General features: G+C 46.3%; 1 protein-coding gene across 1 annotated transcript in view; it reads left to right on the top strand.

Moving 5' to 3' along the window:
* Positions 1-20,105, top strand: part of T265_11311 (hypothetical protein) — a gene marked incomplete at both ends in the record, with an annotated part of 109,084 nt that extends 88,979 nt beyond the window's left edge. Inside the window, 5 exons of the mRNA XM_009177935.1 lie at positions 5,366-5,526; positions 7,122-7,282; positions 11,441-11,590; positions 14,062-14,185; positions 19,737-20,105. Of these exons, the coding sequence (XP_009176199.1) occupies positions 5,366-5,526; positions 7,122-7,282; positions 11,441-11,590; positions 14,062-14,185; positions 19,737-20,105 (965 nt within the window). The remainder of the gene's footprint in view (positions 1-5,365; positions 5,527-7,121; positions 7,283-11,440; positions 11,591-14,061; positions 14,186-19,736) is intronic.
* Between the last annotated feature and the right edge of the window lie 225 nt (positions 20,106-20,330).

The following is a 20,330-nucleotide window of genomic DNA, read 5'->3' as shown; positions in this document are numbered from 1 at the left end:
TACATGCCTTAGACACGGGACATAGAATAGATCTGGAGAATGTGGAAGTTTTAAGACGGGGACTGCGATTCACACCACAGCGGCTGATAGCCGAGGCGGTGGAAATCACCAAGCATCACAGCGTGAATAGAATCGAGGGTGTGGAGCTAGCGAGCGTATGGAAAGCTATCTTAGATAAGCCGAATTGACGGGTGACGGTGTGGCTGCCAATCCACTTAGGATCATTAGAAAAAACCGGGGGTTATGGGTGGAAATCCCAACCGACCAAAGATCACAGCATCCCTCTTACACAACCTTCTCAGCACTAGCTCACCCACACAGACTGACAGAAGGTTCCAACGAAGTTCAAGAGAAACCATCAAATGAACCGAACCAGAAGAACTACACCCTAGGCAGGACCCAAACACATGTAGGTTTCCCCACCGACCCAACACTTGATCAACCACTCTAGCACACCAAAATCCCTCGGCCGACAGAGATTTATCTTGACTTAGCTGATTAGTTCTCCTTCCGCCTTGAATCTCGACCAATCTCGGAACCGAATCACCCGGCCTGACGAAGCTTTTGTGTCAAAAGTGTAACGTAGCCCAGCAAAAAAGCTACCGATTATCACCAAACTTTTTCGAAAACAGTGTGACTGCTCAACACCAGTCTGATCCAAACAGCAGATGGCTGGACACAAATTCACGAATTCGCTGGCCTTGAGCCATTTAGGCCATCATGATGGTCAACATGCGTGTGGTGCTTTAATAGTATGGATTTTCTCCCCAACGGTTCAACATCCTGGTTCCGAGTGACTTTTATGGACTGTGTCTGTCACAAAAACGGAGGGATTAACAGTGAATTTTGTCATTTGTTTCCATACTACTTGTGAGGGGGGGACATCTCATGATTCGGGCTTTCCTCGCTCAAGCATCTGTTCCAGGTGAGAGAGCAAGTTGTGTATACCAACAATTCTTCATGTGGACTGACAGAACTTCCGTATTCTATACTGTAGTACGATACCTCAGAACTTGATGTATTGTGTAGAATTATGTACTCTAGACTCTGTTTTTCTGCGTTCATATATTTGCCTCCAAGTCATTTGAATGATTGGGTGGTGCTGTAATGTATTGGATTCGCATTCCAAACTGTCTTTTCTAAAAAATGTTTAGGTTCCTCGCCCGACGACCTATGTGGCATGAGTTTGCTTGTATATATGGAGATCCTGGGTGTACGTGGGCTGGAATACTGCGAGAACGCTCATACCCAGACAAGAGGACAATTAGGTTCCTTAACTAAGGCCTTAACTCAAAAGCCTGACCGGCAGGCAGTAGTGATTGGCAGTTTTTATAGAATGAGTCGCCCCAATGGTTTCAATGCCCAACCTGAACGTCCAGGGGGCTGTATTGATCCGGCCTGTAACCATTAATCAACTTGGTATGATAGACCCTGCGAGTGGCGTACGAATACCCCGGAGTAGAGCTCAATAGATCGAATAGGCACACACACACATCGTCACACTTTGCTAAGATTCGGTCGCCTTCATGAACAATACGTTTTCGCTAGTGTTTTCCCGTTCTGTTTGGGAATACAGTGACAATCAACGGACCAATTGGATCAAACGTAGAAGACCACTGAATCAACCAGTCAAGGAAACAAATTCATCCAGACCACAAAGCACGAAGAAAACGATCGAATCACATAGAGAATTGAATGCGCCCAACGAACCAACCAGATACGAGAGATTGAGACCAACTAAGCTTCATGGGGAACCAATCCAACTACGCGAAGACCGTCTTCAGAGCTACCAGATGCTGTTCAGGAGCTATATAAGCACAAGCAGAAGAGGAGGAATTCATCGACTCAACCCCGCACGGACGATGTCACCTCGGGTGATGATGAAGCGTTTGCAATCCAACTGTCAAGCTTGGCGAACAGACCAACAAGCGATGCAAGATACCACTTTCATCACACCCTACAGTCACTTCCAACGGGTGACTAGTTTGGGTCGATACTCGTTTATGTGCAACTTACCTGGGCTTCAAATGTATCCTCCATACCGGAACTGTCGTTGAGGTTTCGAGCGATGATCGAACGGCTAGGTCTCAGATTTTTCGACCTCATCGGCCCACATTCCTTCTTGAAGACGGGTGAATTGACTGGGTACACCGACGCACACTGAACTGCACTGTGTTTGTCACCTTCCGGCCACTGCTTGCCAATCAATAAATAACCAAGCGTTGACTGGTCGGAAGGTGTAGTTTCTGGTTCGTTTGTTGTAGTCCATCTCATATAGTTCGGTTTTTCAAAGCACAGGTGGACTATACCGAAAAAGGAGACAGGGAGCAGATGTGGAATGCTGGAAATCATGGCATGGTACATCAGGCCGGAAACTTATGCTACACGTTTCATAGGAATGGGAACTCCTAAATTGTTTTTGGGAACATTGTGCTTCGGACAACCGTTTATAACTTTTTCTGTCTGAAGTTTGGTTGCTTTTGATCTCATAAATTTGTACAAAATCCAGTTGGACACGTGCATTGTAAATTCCATCTGAATCGGTTGAACGAGTTGCGTGTTGCTTGAGGCAGGTTGATCATTATACCATGGAATTTCTGGGTGGGTCGTACGGGAAAGGATACGAAAGCCACCAAACCAGTCTGAGCATGATTAGCTAACTTGCCAAAGCCCGACTGCAGTCTGGTCTTACGTTTACGTTGCAGAGATTAACTTGTCGAATTGCTTATACGGCGGTCTACCTACCTACGAGCTTGGCCAATATTTGATAATGGGCTTGTGAAAGCCTGTCGCAGTATGCCTGTTGTCTCAATCAATCAACCAATCAATCAATCAATTTATCGGCTATAAACCGTGTGCCATAGGCACATTGGTTCCAGCTGCTACAGTTTCGATCACCGGAAAACGGGAAAGTGGGACATACAACCAAGCCTGGTGTCCGGCCAGGCAAGTACTAAATTAACCGGTGGAAGCAAGGACACCAGTCAATACAATGGAGGAAAGAGGGCGGTGCAGCAAGCCAGTCATTCCAAAAGAAGTGAGCCAATCAAAATGGGGAGGGAACTAATAAAAATAGAGGGCATCGGGATGACCAATCTACTCGAAGGAACAGAAACCACAACGCAACAAGGACCACGAACCGACCAATAAATTCACCAAAAAGGCTGTTGCCCAACTGGCCAATCACGTTAGGAAATGACAGATAGCCTTCAGATGCTACATAAACGCACTCAGGCCAACAAGAGGTGCCCATCCAACTGCACACTGATGATGACTCTTCGTATGGTGTCGTGCTCGGCGAACAGATCAACAGTCACCTGATCAACAATCGGACAACTTCAAAATCCCAACTGGCATCTGTAAATCGGCGTATGTGCTCACTTATTATAACAAAGTGAGCATCTCTATAGTACAGCATCGATGTCTTGGCAAGTGCTCTTGGTTCACGGAAATCCAAAGCAAACGATTAGTTGAATACACTTGCAGAACAATTTCGATTTCGTCCTGAGGTAAAAGAACGTGCCACTGGAACGCACGCTTTGTTGGACACATTCAGACTGCTCATGGATCATGATCCTTTACGCACCATTACTTTTCAACATAGTACTAATGATGCTTTACAACTGTTAGTATATGAATTATTGATCTTCACTGGGCTACGATATGTACATGGGTCATACAAAAAGCGCCACTCTGTTTGTCTTTTATGGGTTGGCGATTTTGGTGCACTCGTATTCCGCACAACGATGCCGAGAAACCAACTTTTCCTGATCAAGCAACATCTCCGCCTTGCTGACACTTTTAGTTAGTAAATCAGTCAATCTATCTGCCCCCATCTGTGTGGTGTTTGTTTTTTTACAGCTGTTTATTAACCTGACTTCGCTAACAGACGAATTTTATCAGACTATCACCTGAGTTGTCCCCAGGATCCGCCATATAGTTCAGTGCCTCGTCCGTGCCTGTATGATCATGTTTGGCTTCCGTACTTCAAAGCAATTTCGACACTTTACGCTGGACAGAGACGAGGAGTATTTAGAACTACTTGATTTCTCTCCAAATATCCCGCTATTATCCTGGGATAAGCTTGATCAACTCAGAATGTCCTCTTGGAACATGATCGAATTTCGGATTGGTCTCATACCCCACACTTCCTTTTATCAGAAGCCGAGTGATTAGTTTTGATAGAGTAGGCGTGGAGATTACAGCACCACCATACGATATGCTCATCATGTTTATCTCCTCAACAGTTTGGATGGCATGCTCAGAAAACTACATTTGGTTTAGGTGGCTTACTTTGAGCCCGAATTTTATTCACTAGTTTCAGGGATTTGACAGGTACACACGGTCCACTTGAGCTCATCACGCGCCTTCAGAAGTCGCTTACTTTGTCTGGACATCTTGTTGCTTTCAGGAGCTATAGGCAATCTTATTGAATGATCCATAGCTCTTTCCAGCAAGGAATGCCTCGGAAGTTTGTGAACATAAGTTCTTTGTATTCTCATACTTCCTGGCGTGTAAGAATATATGGGAAGATCTCCAAAAGCTTTCGTGCACAAAGCTGTATCCACTCTCTGCATTTCTATTCAACTTCGAGATCGATGAGATGATGGGACGAACACTGGAAGGTCTTCAAAATCCCGATTGTCAAATAGGTGAAGATGAAAACCTTGCCGACCGGGAATGAACTGAACGATCACCGCGTAAGCCTGCTGCCCATGTACGCGGTCATGTTTGACCACGGTGGTCATGATAATGCAGCTGTAGGACCGACACGTCGATGAGGTAGTCACTGCACAGGCAGCAGACGATGGGTCACGTGACTGCCATCGATTGATTCATGTTGACTGAACGACCAACGGGAATGCATAGACAGTGTTGTCTACACAACAGCTGCATTGGTCTAGGTACCGCGCACAACTGTCATGCCGTACTGGTTAACTTTCAAAGTACCCAAAACCATTATCGTGTAGAATTCAAATAAGTATGGTGTGTGCCTTCAAAATACCGTTCGCTTGTTCATCACATTCTCCGTGTATATAAAACGGTAGCGCTGATCCCCAGTTGCTTCTGACCGTTTTTCTCACAGACAATGTAGGTAATACTCAGCATTTTATCCAGTTCGCTTCCGATTAATCGCTTAGCCACTGTTCACGGACAAAACACCCTAGGTTTGTGAGTTACTGTCTGTTTGTCTTCCTATCTGTCTGTTTGTTTTACTTCCAATCGGTTTGAACCTAACTGTTCGCTGCAACAACCACGTACACTGCAGGAGCGAACGCCATGAAGAAAGGGATTTTTTGGTCACCTGTGAGATTACTGTGTCTTCCTCTCTATGTTCCCCACATTTCGACTTTTTTTTATTCAGATCTGTTGTGGACCGCACCCGAGTTACTGCCGACCAAAGATGGAGAAGTTCCCAAGGCCACTTTCAAGGGTGATGTCTACGCGTACGCGATCATTTGTCAAGAACTCATCTACCGGAAAGGACCATTCTACATCGAGGAAGAAAACCAACCTCCTGCGGCGGTGAGTACCCCTTCGCGTTATTCCTAACTAATCGCTTGTCTGAAATGAATACTCTGGGAATAATCTTGTTCTGAGGTTGTATTTATCAGACTTTGCATGCCATCGCTCTCCAGTTTCTGAGAGTACTCAAAAACTGAGGAAGAACTACTCCTGGAAAGGAGTAGTGGCGGCTTGCCGTCGGGGATTAACTGTGTTCACAAAGCTAATAACTCAGACTTTGAATGGTTTGTATTGGCGTCATAAGTACGATGCTAGGAGTTACTTGGAAAGTTACGAGATCTTTAAGTCTGGTTTAACATTTGGGAGACGCATTCGAGTGAAGTGAGAGCTCTTTTCAAGAGCTAAAATTGCGGAAGAGTGACAGACAAGCGTTTCCGGACGGCATTAACATGTGTCTTTTTGTTCAATACAATTTTTCGAACACGAGTTTTAGTTCAGTTCAGAGTCGTCAGTCCACCATCAATATAGTCCTGAAAGAACATTAAGGCTGTTGGAAACTGTTCGACAGCTCCCCACCAGTTTCACCCTTCTTGGGCCTCGTCAAGTAGGTGCAGTCCTTATGAACCCAAATTGTGCGAAATTCGCGCGCTACACTTATTTGCATATTAGTTTGTCCTTAACCGGAGACTCAACTGAATCTTATTTGATTTACTCCAACTGAGTGTAGTGTACAATGACTGCCCTGTGTTTCAGTTCGTGCGATACGCGACATATCGCAGTATATTTTCAAAAAGTAACGCTCCGACGGCTTTTTTGTCTGATATCTATGTACCTGGGTCTCACCAACCCCGACCTATTAAGTCCACTAAAAATAGCTGAACTGACTTTGGACACCTTTGGTTGAATTGACGCCTTTTCTAACGGCACATTGCGCGGAAGTGGAACATACCAGTTTGTTTGCATATATTCACTGCTGTAAGGAGACAGGAGTATGGATGCTGGCTCTGAGTAGGGTGTGCATGAAGGCTCGAACTGGCATCTTTGACAAATTACCAACAGATCAACCCCCACCCACTTACTAAGAAGTTTCCACAGCTCAATGTCCAGAAACGATGTTCTAAACAATTTCGGCAGGGTATTCGAGGCGATCGGATAGACACCTCTGGTAGACACCAGAGGGTCTCACCATTGGGGTATCCCCCAAACTAGTGCTGACGGGGTGTCGGTTTTCTAGCTGAAATCTAGCGATCGAGAGAGTTCGACCTTTGAAACGACGAAACTGGATAATTTATCACGTAGCTGATTTCTAGTGGAGAGAAGCCCCAGCGGTAATCGTTGGAGGTCTATCAGTACACGGTTTATCAAGTCCCGGTCGATTCATTGCCTTGGCTTCATTACTTACTCATTTTCCTGATCAGCGTGCCATAGGACATCGTGCGGGGCATTTTCATGAAAGAGGAAATCGGGACATTTATGGAGCACAAAAGTAGTTTCTGCTCGATTTCTGGGGGAAGGCGTCGAAATCTCAATGACTTATATCCCCCCAAGAGTTCTCGTCAATTCTGTCTTCAGTGATGTTTTACAAGGCGGGTCCAATAGTTTCAGCCAACCACATGCATTTTCCTGATGAATATCATCCTTTCTATTCATTTTAGACCATCATCGCCGCTGTGGAAGAACGTCAGATCCCCAGCTATCGACCCGTTTTACAGGTTCAAGAAGAAGGCTCCGAGGCAGTGATCCAAATGATTCGGCGTGCTTGGGACGATGATCCGAATAAGCGCCCGGATTTTCGAGCGATCGGGAAGATTGTTGGGTGGGTTTTTTTCGGGAAGGGGGGAGGGGCGGTGTTCTTGGTGTTTGTTTTTCTAAACAGCCCAATGCTATGTCGCTCGGAATTTGATATTCCAAGGCCAGGCGAAAAAACGGTCATTATTCCTCCAAAATGTGTGCCACAAATACGAGTATAAAAACCACAGTCACTAAATCCTGAAGGAAAACGATAATTCAGTCACCCGAACTCAGTTGCAGCAATATTTTAGACGGTCCCATTTGAACACCTGATGGTTGCGATGATTACCAATGGAATAATGTTGTGACTTGCTGAATGGTCGTGCAACTCTGTATCGGTCCCTTGGTTTCCTGCTCCGCCCACTATGGTATATCAAAAGGCACGGTAGCTCTACACAGCCCTTTATGGAGACAAAGGAAAATTATTACAACTGTATTTATAGGGTAGTCACAGAGTGTTCCACAAGGTCGTGCCAGAATCTCCGTGACAGGGGCGAAAAGCGTCGCGTCAAAGATGCTCGACTCGGATTGGCTGGCATTCTGACCAATCAGGGCATGCCTTCGTTTGGTCCGTGTCGTGCACGGCTGGAAGGCTGGCCGTTTCAGTGTTTGCCCGAGTCTAGTGGGAACACGTGATTGATAATGCTGGGGGTAGACTGGATGGTTTTCGGAAGAAACCCTTGCCCACGATAGTTGAATTGATCGCACTCCATAGGTTAGGCTAAGTTGACTGACTTCATTGAAGGGTAGGCCACTCGAAGGGTAGAAATGAGCCAGGGGAGGTCAGAAAATAACCTGGCAGCGAAGTATTAGAAACATTAGAAGCAAACTCAGCAGCGCTGGTCATTGCCGTCTTCCTGGATGGAGACCCCGAGGTGGGCCACATCAATGGTTAGAGACAGTGTCAGGCCCTGCCCAGTCGCCCTCCTTAGCGGCGTTCCTGCATCCAAGTTATTGCCTTCAATGCATATTTCCATTCCCAACCCCCCACTAACAGCCCACTGACAGTACTGGATTTATGTACCAAGTCTCCACTGAGATAACCCTGTATATACGCATCAGTTATATATCAGCTAATGTTTCCAATACGTAGCTGTCTACCCCACCTCCCCAAATCATCGGCGAACGAAACTAGGGTAATTATTCCGGTGAGTCCACACCAAAGGGAAGGCAGTGGACTCGAGTTTCGCTCTTATTATAGCTCATCAGCAATGCATATACAATGGCCGTGCCGGGATTTGAACCCCGGGCATCTGACTTGCGAGGCGAGCGTGTAACCACTACTCCACCAACGCACGTTGGACGTATCTGAACTTTCACGTCTGAACAGGCGAATATGTTCACACTTGAGCGATGTGATTGGTGTGCCCGATTCATCGAACGACGACCCAGTAACTGTCCTGTTTGTGACGATCGATTGAGCTCTTATAAGAGCGAAACTCGATTCCAGTGCTTCCCTTTGGTGTGGACTCAGCGGAATAATTACACCAGAACAGGAACACGGCCGTTCAAACGAGAGTGGTGTGGCTATGAACAAAATACCTATCCCGCAAAACCCCAAAATTGAAACTGGGGTAGTTATGACCACTGTACAACGAGCCTCATCAGCTTTAAGAACCACATACTTGTCGTACAGTACGACAAGAGTACTCGGTTTTTACGGCAACGCAAGATTTGTTTGTCCGACCCGTTCGTTGCCCACCGAATCTCATAGTTCTCTTGAGCTGCGGAACAAACCAACATCTTCCAGTGAGCCCCGCTGAACAAACTACCTTTCATCTTTTGGCAGCAGCGCGGTAGGTTCCAGAAGGTGCGAAGTCAGATGGTGACTCTGCATCCGTAATCGTCCGACCCAAACAGCATACTGTCGCTGAACAGATCAGGCATTCATGTGGTCCTACGTCGACCTGGAACCAGTAAATCCGTGGGTCCTACACATCATTTTTCGCCAACTAAAACTTCCTTAAGCTAAACTCATGACCCTCTGTGGTTTGTATCAAGTAATCGTTTGTTTAATATACACTGTTGCGAAAGCTTTGTTGCATACAGTTCGTGTTTCTCATCTCTGCTTAAAAACTCACGAATGGATTTACAAGATGTCCCGATTTTTTTCACCTCCGGATGCTTGGAAACCGATTAGTTGAAACTGCAAGGATGCGGGAAGTGTGGTGTGGCCTAATTTTCTAATTTGGCCATCCACACCTCTGTCTATTTGACTGTGGAGTTCATCCATTCCGACGCAATTTGGGGTACGGTCGCACACAGCCTGGGAGCTGCGCATGAGAAAACCATATGCAGGCAAAGATGCAAATTACTCAGTGATATCTTATGTCGTCCTTTCACACTTGGAACACATTCATGGGTTGTCCAAATTTCTTCCCCTCCCCCCACTGCGATTGCCCCCTGCTGGGAGGGACAGGTAGTGTGATATATAGTTGATTCCTTCTGCGCTCGTTAAACGAAAATTCAGTTGTGAAAATTGCGGAAATCGTTGGAAAAGGTTGCAATCAAAATGTCGGTCTATTCTACTACGTTGGGTTTTGACTCCAGAAAATTCATTTTTTATGAAGTTCGTGCGAGTGAATACGGTACAGATATGTATACCGCCTAAAACCGATGCAGTACTCTGCACCTGCAAAAAAAGCCTCGTTCTACGTCATAGACCGAAGAAAAAGAATCGTTTGGTCTGTTCTCATTTGAAACGCTTACATAAAGCCGAGTTTTTTCGCAAGCCAATATTCTCTCAGTCCTTTCAGTACATAGCTTCGGCCCCCGGTCGACAGAGTGAAAAATCCACTGACACCCTTGGATTTACACAGATCATGAGATTGGCTACATTAAACAAGACGAAAAAAGTCCAATTTGGGTTCAAGTAGAACATGAGGTTGACGGAAACTCGGGGACTGTGCGTACCTGACGGGCGAAACCGATCGTGCACTGTAGAAGAGTTTTCAGCAACCTTGTGGGTAGATGAACCATACTCTACTGGCAATTCATCATAATCTCTACCAAATAAGCTGACTATTTTAATTTTATCTTGAGGAATGCAATAGGCACTAAACTCAGCTTTGCCCATTATTTTCGTCAGAAAGTCAAAATATCACCGTAACTGGTCGATGGCATGCAGTTTGCTACCCTATTTTTCCAGGGAAAAAAAACAGGAATGCTCCTTTTTCATAAAGGAAACTACTCACAAGGTTGCTGAAAAATCTTGGACATCTCACGATCGGTTTCACCCTTCCACTTCGGGCTCATCAGGTAGGTGCAGTCCCCGGGTTTCCGTCAACCTTATGTTCTACTTGAAGTGCTCCTCTTACTACAGAAGACTCGTGGTGACAAGGGACTGGCAAGTTCGAAACGTCCTTGCCAAACGACCACTTGGCTTGTCGAATCACGTACAGTCGCACGTTAGAACGAAACTCAACTTTCTTGGCTGGGCTATGATAGAATAGACCACGCAGCAGTCTAACCGTTATGCCCCCATTTAGTGTCACTCGACATCCGGTTTACTCGCGATATTCTCCATCCTCGAGTTGTCCAGGGTGGAAACGAGCCAGAGGCTTGGCAACCATTACCAGCGAACTCACCTGTGCTGGTCATTGCCGTCTTCCTGGATGGGGACCCCGAGATGGTCCACATTAATGGTTAGAGACATTGTCAGACATGGCCCAGTCGCGCCCTCAATGGCGCTCATGTATCCAAGCTATTGCCTTTAATGCATAGCTGCCTACCCCACTCTCCCGAATCATCGGTGAACGAAACTGTGGCAGCAACAACTACTATAAGACAAGTACGCGATCCCTACGGCTGATGGTGATGATATCGGTTATTCTAAGCCATCAGAATCATCGGTGGAAACACTGGGGGGGGGGGGAGACTGTTGCCTAACGAATACAAGTGGAAACAGTTGGAGAACGGTACTCGGGTTCCACACACTCAGACAGACGCCATTGTGGAGTCGGTGAGGGCTGACTTTATGCTCCACTCCTTTAGCTCGTCCTCTGTAAGACCGAATCGCCTCAGCGTTATGGTAGAATTCCGCTCTGTTGGGGACTTGTCTATAACAGCTGGCACAGAACCTATTTCTGTGGCCTTGATCTCCTACATCCACCCTGACGTCTCCTCTCTTTTAACCACACTCATTCCCTTAGTTACTCACGCTCTCAATCGATTTGTTCCTCAGCTCTGATTCCTCGGAGAACCTGATTGATAATTTGGTCGAACGCATGCAGAATATCACGACCAACTTGGAACAAATGGTCGATAAACGTACAGAACAATATATGGACGAGAAGAAGAGGGCCGAGGATTTGCTCTATTCGATGTTGCCCAAGTACGTGAACGGGACACATTTTAAACGTTTTTATGAATTTGAGCAGTAGTCATCTTTTCGTCAGTATCCAAACTGGACAGAGGTCATCTACGAGGCCATTTGGATTTAGGCGCCGTAGCTGCTATTCAAACTACTGAACTAAAATGAAAGCACTTTGGACCGATATATTCGACTGGGAACAGCAAAACGAAGCAGTACATGACAGGATAGTTTATCCGATGCCCGAACCTACTCGGTCCTCGTTTCTGCCAGCTTTTAACGCGATCAGCGAGCGCATTTGTCTATTCTCTACGCAGGTTTCATCAGAAGAACGAACAAAAGTCGTTTTTGATGGGTTGGAACTTTAACTCGGATGTTGTGGTGTCGGGGTTTTCGATGCCTTATCGATTAGTCGGGTAGTTGGTGAGTTGTGTGGAACTTTCCCGTGATAAGTGAGCTACTCCCGCTGACTTGGACAAATACTTTGAATACAAGAGGACCCTCTGCTTGGCAGAGCTCTTTCGCTCAGCCCTGCGCTGAGTGGAAGTGACGTAAGGGTGGGCGATTCATGATTTGGCAACGAAATATGATAACCGGTAAACTTAGTCGGGTTGACAACTGCCGACCCCCCTCCCGGGACCTCTCATTCACCCACCGGGAGTTCAGTGATATTTTCAGATTTTGTTTCTAGTGTTGCTCATTGATTTTCGACAAAATTAGTAACATTTTCCCTTTGGTTATGCTGAAATGGCCTAAGCTATGCCATCCCCATGAGACTTCTATTGCATTTCCCTGTTGCCTGGCTTGGGGACTGCCCGCGAGCGTGATCTGGAAGAACGTGTTCACCGATGAGTGACATTTCTGAATTTAAACGCCTCTTTTTCGCCCCATCGGTGATCTGTTTGGGTACCCGACCTAGTCTAGGCCAGATTAGAGTACTCGGCCCGAGGTAGCTCAGTAGCGCGGACTTGCTGGCCAGATGGTCCGTGCTTAGAAACCCAGCCCTGGCATCTCGACTCTTTCTGTCAGATTTGGGTAACTTGGCCTTGGGTGGCATGCTACCGAAAGTACATAATCGCTGAACGATAATGATTTATTGCCTGTCTTGACTGATTCTGAACGCTGTTCGTATGAGCTTGCAGTGATTTTAGGAGGTCCTTGCACAGTCATATGCGTGACCTTGAGTTGTACAGACGACAAACAGCCCATGATGGTCCGTTTTTACATACTGTTTTCATTGTCGTAACATAATTTCCCCATGTTGAGTTGTTCACTTGAAATTTTCATCTACACACGTCTGATTTGCTTTGAAGTGATGATATTCTCATACCCGATAGCATCATTCCTAACCTTTCGAGATCCTCCATAAAGACCAGTTAAACGCGAAATCTATGGAACTTTGTTTCGAATTAGGTATTTACACCTGCAGAACATTGTTTGTCCTGTGCCCGAAAACTCCGCTATTGGTTTTCACGTCTGTTCGTACACCCACAACATGTCCCCGCTCACGGACAGACACTGTTGTGGGCAGGTTTCTCAGCCCAGCCATTCCAACCCTGTTTGGCCCGTCTGATTTTCCCCATATTTACACGTTTCCATACGCAGAGGCGATCGATACGGTGGGTAGTAGCAAATCCTGGACAGTGTTATGATAGAATAATAAGCGGAATAGCTTGGAGTTCACAAGATCCCGCTTCAGCATGTGTACACGCCCAGTTCTGCAACATGACTTTCGTTCCTTTCTCTCTCTCCCTCACTCACTCGGCGCAACCGCAAAGGGACGCCCATGACACTCATAAAATTGAATATTTTTACTACGGCCTCATGGTAATCGAAGCAGTTGGGCGTTCGGATTTACAAGGTCAAGACTGAATGTTCGAACGTATCAGAAAGAGCAAAACATCCGTCCCGGGCCCCATAGAAATGATTCCCAGGTTGAAATAGTTTCCACAGGACGAAAAAGCGACTACGATGGACCTGATAGGTGCATTCTAGTTTTGTATTCTGCCTCCTCGCTGTTAACCCAGTTTGAACACCGATTATCGGATTCTGATTGGTTCGCTGAAGGAGACAGTGTGACCTGAAATGCACTCACTCATCTCTGAGGTGAGCAAACAAGTCAACTCGCCAATCCGCGAACCGCACGGAACTGGTTACTTGGGTCGCTGGGGTACCAGCTGCTCCGCGCGACGCAGCACCCACTGGTTCACCTCGTGGACGACAACAGGAAACTAGACAACACAGCCACCGGACCTCACTTTCTCCGAGTCTATTGCCAATTCTGTCATACATAATGAGGCTAATCGGTTTCGACGGCGAGTTTAGGTGTGAAGCTTGGGAAACTGGGATGCATGTTTTCCAATTCTAGAGATTCGATGGCGCAATGTTTTTTAGAACTCTCGTCGTCGCTCTTTATTATCTTCTGGTGTTGTTTTGAGTCTATAACCTTTCTCTCGATCGTTATGCATATTCCCTCTTTGGTACTGTTTCAGGGCCGTCGCTAGTCAGCTGATTAAGAAACACACGGTGGAAGCAGAGAGTTTCGAAATGGTGACGATCTATTTCAGTGATATCGTTGGCTTCACTGCGCTTTCTGCAGGTTCAACGCCGATGGAGGTAAGTAATCCAGCGGTTTGATGACTAGACATTCCTATGCAACTGGTGGTTCCGTGGTACTTGATGAACAGTGAAACCCTGTTAAAAGTCGTGTGATTAACTGAAATCAGAGTGTATTCCCTAAAGTTTGTGTCCACCGTTTCAGGGACTTTTGGTGAGCAATCGGTAGATTTATTTCAAATCAACGTTTCCGAAGCGATGACTATCCAATCGCTTCGAAACACCCTCCAGTTGGTGTCAGCCACTCCGTGTTCGGTCTTCTCTGCCAAGGGGAGATATGACAACCGAAGGCTGACGTGAACGGTCAGTTCACTCTGCATACGCATCGCTGAACTAAGATGGGTACATAGCCGTGTAAGAGATATCCACACATTACTTGGAGAAATATAGCATACGCGAAAAGGTAATGTTGTGGACACCTTTTGTCAAGTTCCTAGGCATGCAAGAACCTCATGACCCCACGTCGTTTGGTTCTTCTAAAAAAAAGTGACAGTAAAGCAGAATGACGTCGTAAACAGACCTCGCCTTTAGCATTGTTGAACATTCTTGACATGTAGTTCATGGATTGTAACGTTTTAAAGTTGTTTTTGTTTATCCAGCAGGTTTGTTGTTAGACTGATGTCCTCAGCAGTGTGATTCACACTGCTGATCAGCCAGCCGTGGCCAAGAGGTCGCGGGTTCGAGACTCTCCGAAGTTTCGTGAGATGCGCACTGCTGACGAAACAGCTGTACAGTGCTTCTCGGCATAGATTGGTTTCACTTACAGGACATTCCATCTTTCTACACTTGTTCCACACATCTTGCAACTGACCGATGTTCGCGATCGACGTGCAATGATACACGTTTTTCCTATTGGCCCGTTTCCTATTGGCCCAATCTAGAGCATTCGGTTCTTCTAGACTTCCAAAAGCCCGCAATCACAACTTGGGTTTGTGCGTACGCGCATTCTCGCTCTATGTTATCAGCTGATCAGTCCGGAATCTGCCCTCATCCATTCGTACCGAGGTGAAATCACGATCATCGAATTCATGATAGGTGTGAGGAAATCTAGCGTTGCACTGAATCTTGTTATCTGGGTGACGTTAGAAAACAAACAAATAAACTCTGTTGACAGATGACGGTGTGATAATCGATGGAATAGCAAAACCGTTTGCATACTCTCAGCGTGACGAAATGCGGAGATACCGCTGTAACAAGTAACGGTACAGCGAGTGTACATTGTCCAATTCGATTTTTACAGGAGATTCAGCTGGATCTCTTTTTTATGTTCTTCAGGTCGTCTCACGTGTCAGTGGGTACGATACGCCAGTACCACACTACTCACTAAGTTACTGAGTCAAAGAGTTTTCAGCAACCATTTGAGTAGTGTGTTGTGTCCAGAGAGAGTCCATCGTGTTTCTGAACGAAAGACAGACTATTTGGAAGCCTTTTTCGCCAATCTGACCTACGAACCGTGCTGAGTTGGCCTATTTTATCGACTGATTAAAACACCAATAGGTATACACGAATCCAAACTCCCTGTTAATTGTGACGCTGAAATGTTACCTCCTCCAACGTTCCTCACGAGTGCGGACTAGCTGAGATCAGGCCGTATGTTCCAACGAACACCGTCGAATGATGAATTTTGCATCAGCCACTTAGAGAGTAGCGAGCGGACCAGTTTGTGTAATAATTGAAGTACTTTACTCAGTATGTGTGTGTGTGCTCGGTTCATTTCTCAACGAAGGTGGCTAAACCCAGATACTTTATCACGTCAACAGCCTGCACCATTAGACTGACTAGGGTTTGCGTTAATCTTTTGTGAGAATTACTTCGACTCGGGTACTCGACAAGCTAGGAAAGCGCGTTCTTCTACCTACCGACTCTGTTCGTTGTCAATATCCTTTTGGAAGAATTTATGTGAGTACTCCCTGTTGAGCCGCGCACTCCGGGTTGAAGCTGGTCCGTTTTCTCTTTTTCAACACTAGTAAGGTGGAGAAACCGTGTCCAATCAACGCCACACAGTAACACTTTGATGAGCAACTCCCGGCCCCTGATGAGATTAATGAAGGGCACAAGAAATCTCCGAAAATGAATTATAAACGACGGATGTGTTTTATAAAATTAAGGGGAGAGTGTGGTTCGAACTTAGTGGCATCACTGAAATTGACATTTCTTGCGTGAAATGAGCAGCCAGGGGGGGGGGGGTTTTTCCAAGAACAATGGAAGCACCATCCTCATGGCAATTCATCGAACACTTTAAAACGAAATCATCTGCCTGCTCATGAAGCTCAACTGTATACATTCGTCAGTGGATGTCCATGAGAGTCGGCAGTAGAGGCGAAGCCCACGGCAGCTTCCGTGTCAAGTTTTAAAAGATCCCGTATCTGCCCCCACCTGAAAAGCTCAACAAAATTTCCTGTGTACAAGTGAGCCAGTAGGAATCACAGTTTGTCCATCGAATGTTGGAGGTATTCACGACCTGTCCTATGTTCCGCGCAGACGCGTCACCAATAGGTATAACTGAATCAGTAATCCACAGTAATCTTCAACAGTCTATTTGGTTTTTCAGTCGTCACGACTCACCATGCTTCGTGAGAGACCGACGGCAAAGCGTTCTAACCGTCAAACATTCTCCTAATGTCTTCTTTGAAAAATCGCCTCAAGTCGAATACTCATTGGATGATTTTTTCGTGTACTGGTTACTCGTTGTGTCGCTTTGAGTGACGGTGGAAGCAAGTGAAATCGCGTTCTAGGGGGTTCTGATTTGGCGAGTTTGTAAAATCCGCATCGCTCTCGTTCGAATAGGCACTTCTGGTGTTCGTTAGTTTCGCACAACCACAGATGCGAGCTCTAATAGTGACGAAATCCGAGTCCAATGCTCCTCAGCTTTGAGGTGGACTCGGCAGAATAGCTGTGCCGGGACAAAATGAGCACAGTTCAAACCAGAACTGTGTGAGTGCACATTTGCACTTCCGCAAACCGTGCAAGTAACCAACCGAAAACTGTCCGACAGGTTTCAAGCGTCCGTGGCGTTACCTACCAAATGGGCCGACCGGTCGCCACAAACAGTTACTGGGTCGCCGCTCGAGAAGTTGGGCTTCCACGATAATTCAAGTGTGTCAGGCGTGTCCTACAGGAGTACCGTTGACATGTTTAACTCACATGCCACAGATTTGGAGTTCAAACACCGGCCAGGTGTGTTTACTCCTGGTGAGCTCTAATAAGAGCAAAGCCCGAGTTCATTGCTTCCCCTGTTTGGTTTGGACTGCGCCAGGATAAGAGTAAGGGTGTTCAAACAAGGATGTTGTGAAAATTTTATTCCTCCCACGCATGATCAGGTGTATCTTGTTTATCCACACTGCAGTGTTCATTGCGGCAGCTCACGTGCCCGCATGTCACGTAATTTATCATGTAGGTCGTGATGGCACAAGAGCGTAGCACATCCGCTAAACGTGAACGGATCCGAGTGACAGCCACGGATCAAGCGACCATTCGGGCAGTGACGTGTTGCATGGCATTTTACATGATGATCGCACTCAGTTGTTTGTCTCAGAAGGATGAAAGCAGTGGCGTCCACGCATATTCGAAATATTGGCCACCACAAACTAGTAATGAGCCCAACGGATGTCCTGGAGCTTAGTTTAACCGGCAAATCAATTAAGTTTTCACAAGAGACTCAACTAAATCTCTCGTTTATAATATCTAAAGATATCGCAGTATATTTTCATAAAGGAAACTACTCCTTTGAGAATCAAATTTATTTACCGAAATCAGTCCAATTTGGGTTCGTAGAGCCTGAGGTTGACTGAAACTCAGGGACTGCTCCCATCTGATGAGCTCGAAATGAAAGGACGAAACAGCTCATGGGCTGTCGAAGAGTTTTCAGCAACTCAGAACTGGTGGGAACACCGGATTAGCAATGCTGAAGTTCGTCGAATGGTAGTCGGCAGAAATAACTCACTCTCGATAGATGAACTGTTACACTGCAAAGGTTGCGCTGGCTTGGCCACGTGCTGCGTATGCCAGTCGACCGACTTCCTCGAAGGGCTCTTTTCGCACAACCACGTGGAGGGTGGAAGAGAGCCAGAGGCGGTCAAACAATGACTTGACAGCGAAATATGAAAGGCATTACCAGCAAACTCAGCTGCGCTGGTCATTGCCGTCTTCCTGGATGGGGACCCCGAGACGGGCCACATCAATGGTTGGAGACATTGTCAGACATGACTCAGTCGCACCCTCAATGGCGCTCATGTATCCAAGCTATTGCCTTCAATGCATAGCTCCCTTCCCAATGCCCCCACTTTACAGTCCACCTACAGTGCTGTATTTACGCACGAATTTATCAGCTCCCGTCTCCACCTCCTTGAATCATCAGTGCACGAAACTGCGGCAGCTACAACCACTGAACGACAAGTACGCGGTTATCACAGCTGACAATGATGATGATGTTGGTTTTATCAACCTTGTGAGTAGTTTCCTTGATGTAAATGTTATTAGTTCAGATGGTCTAAAACTAAATGCAAGGTCAGCAAAATCGGCTGTTGTACAACGGAATTCGGTCAAACATTGCTTCATGCGAATGAGTATCCATCATCAGCCAAATGATTAGGCCGTAATGACACCGCCAGTTGGTAAAAACTCATCTTTGTATGCTGCCGAACACACAAACTTCAACTGTACTCGTTCACTGTTTATGGCCCCTCTTTCCGACGAAAACACACCCACGTGTTATACCTAATCTCCGACTCGTGCTCTGGTCAACTGCTCCGTGAGGCGGTTGATAATATGTTCCACATATTGCTTCGAATCAGCCGTGGGAACTTGTGAAGCAGTCATGTGGAACCGATCCGGGCGGTGGCTGGAATAGTCCCGCCCAATCGATTAGTTTGCTATCATCTGTCTGTCAGTCAATCTAAGCCCCCTGGGCGATGAGTCCGGCGTTCCGCTCGTGTAGAACCGTGGTCCGATAGTCCTAATGACACAGGATACATTCGAGAATTAAACGAGCAGAATAACACCTTCAACATCGTTTGTACCTCGTACTTGAGGACAGTATGAACCATCACATCACCAAGTGACCTCCAAGTACCTGCAACTGTTGTTTATGTACACGGTATTGGAACAAGACGGTTCTCATCCAGTGACAGAATGTAAAACTGAATCATGTTGTACTTCTCTGTGGGAGCGAGATGGCCCGCTGGTTAGAGCACGGATTTACCGGCCGTGAGGTCCTTGGTTCGAACCCGATCTCGACTTCCCCTGCCTGGGCTTAGACAACCTGGTAACATCCTAGCCTTAGTGCTTCCTTATGGTGGCATGGCAGTTAGGCACCGGAAGGGTGCTACAGCTGAACGATGCGATGAAGTGGTATCGTTTCTCTTCAGCTTAGACTTAGCATGTGACCCCCCATCCTTACACAGCAGGCTTCCTAGAAGAGATTGAATAGCATTTCAGTTGTTGGAGCCCCTCTCAGGCACAGAGACAACGTATTGTTTTCCTTGGTCCAGTTACTCCAACCTACTCCAGCGCTCATCCACGCTTTGTGTGTTATCCATCACCCTTGAAACAGGTTGTGAATCTGCTCAACGCACTGTACACTCTGTTCGATGGAATCATTGACAACTTCCGTGTGTACAAGGTGGAGACCATCGGCGATGCGTACATGGTTGCCTCTGGCCTGCCAAAGCGAATCGGGAACGAACATGCGCGAGAGATTGCCCGAATGTCTATCGCGTTCCTTAAAGCCATCTTCGAATTCCAAATCCCACATCGTCCTCATCAACGACTCGAACTGAGGATCGGGGTTCATTCAGGTAGGTGTTTGTGTATTCGTGTTAGTCTAACACGTTCTTGTATCTTGTATTTCATTCTCGCTGAAAGTCCCAGGCTGTTTGAATGTACAGACTATTCATCGGAATCTAGCAACTACTCGCTATAGTTTCGGATTGATCTGCACAACTATTATCATTTATTTTTGAAGAGCATGGTCACAAACACAGAAAGCGAATGCAAGCGATGAATGCGAGAGTAACAGGAGAATATGGGGGAAAAGAGAGAAACGTATCATGCCAAGAACAGTTCCAGTCAGATGAGATGAATCCCAAAGTATGTAAAGATTATGATATGGAAACACGCGTCTAAAGACCAACAACCGAAGAAAGGA

Source organism: Opisthorchis viverrini (genome assembly GCF_000715545.1).
Source record: "Opisthorchis viverrini unplaced genomic scaffold opera_v5_480, whole genome shotgun sequence".
NCBI classification, from domain to species: Eukaryota; Metazoa; Platyhelminthes; class Trematoda; order Opisthorchiida; family Opisthorchiidae; genus Opisthorchis; species Opisthorchis viverrini.
This window is presented reverse-complemented; position numbering and strand designations above follow the sequence as displayed.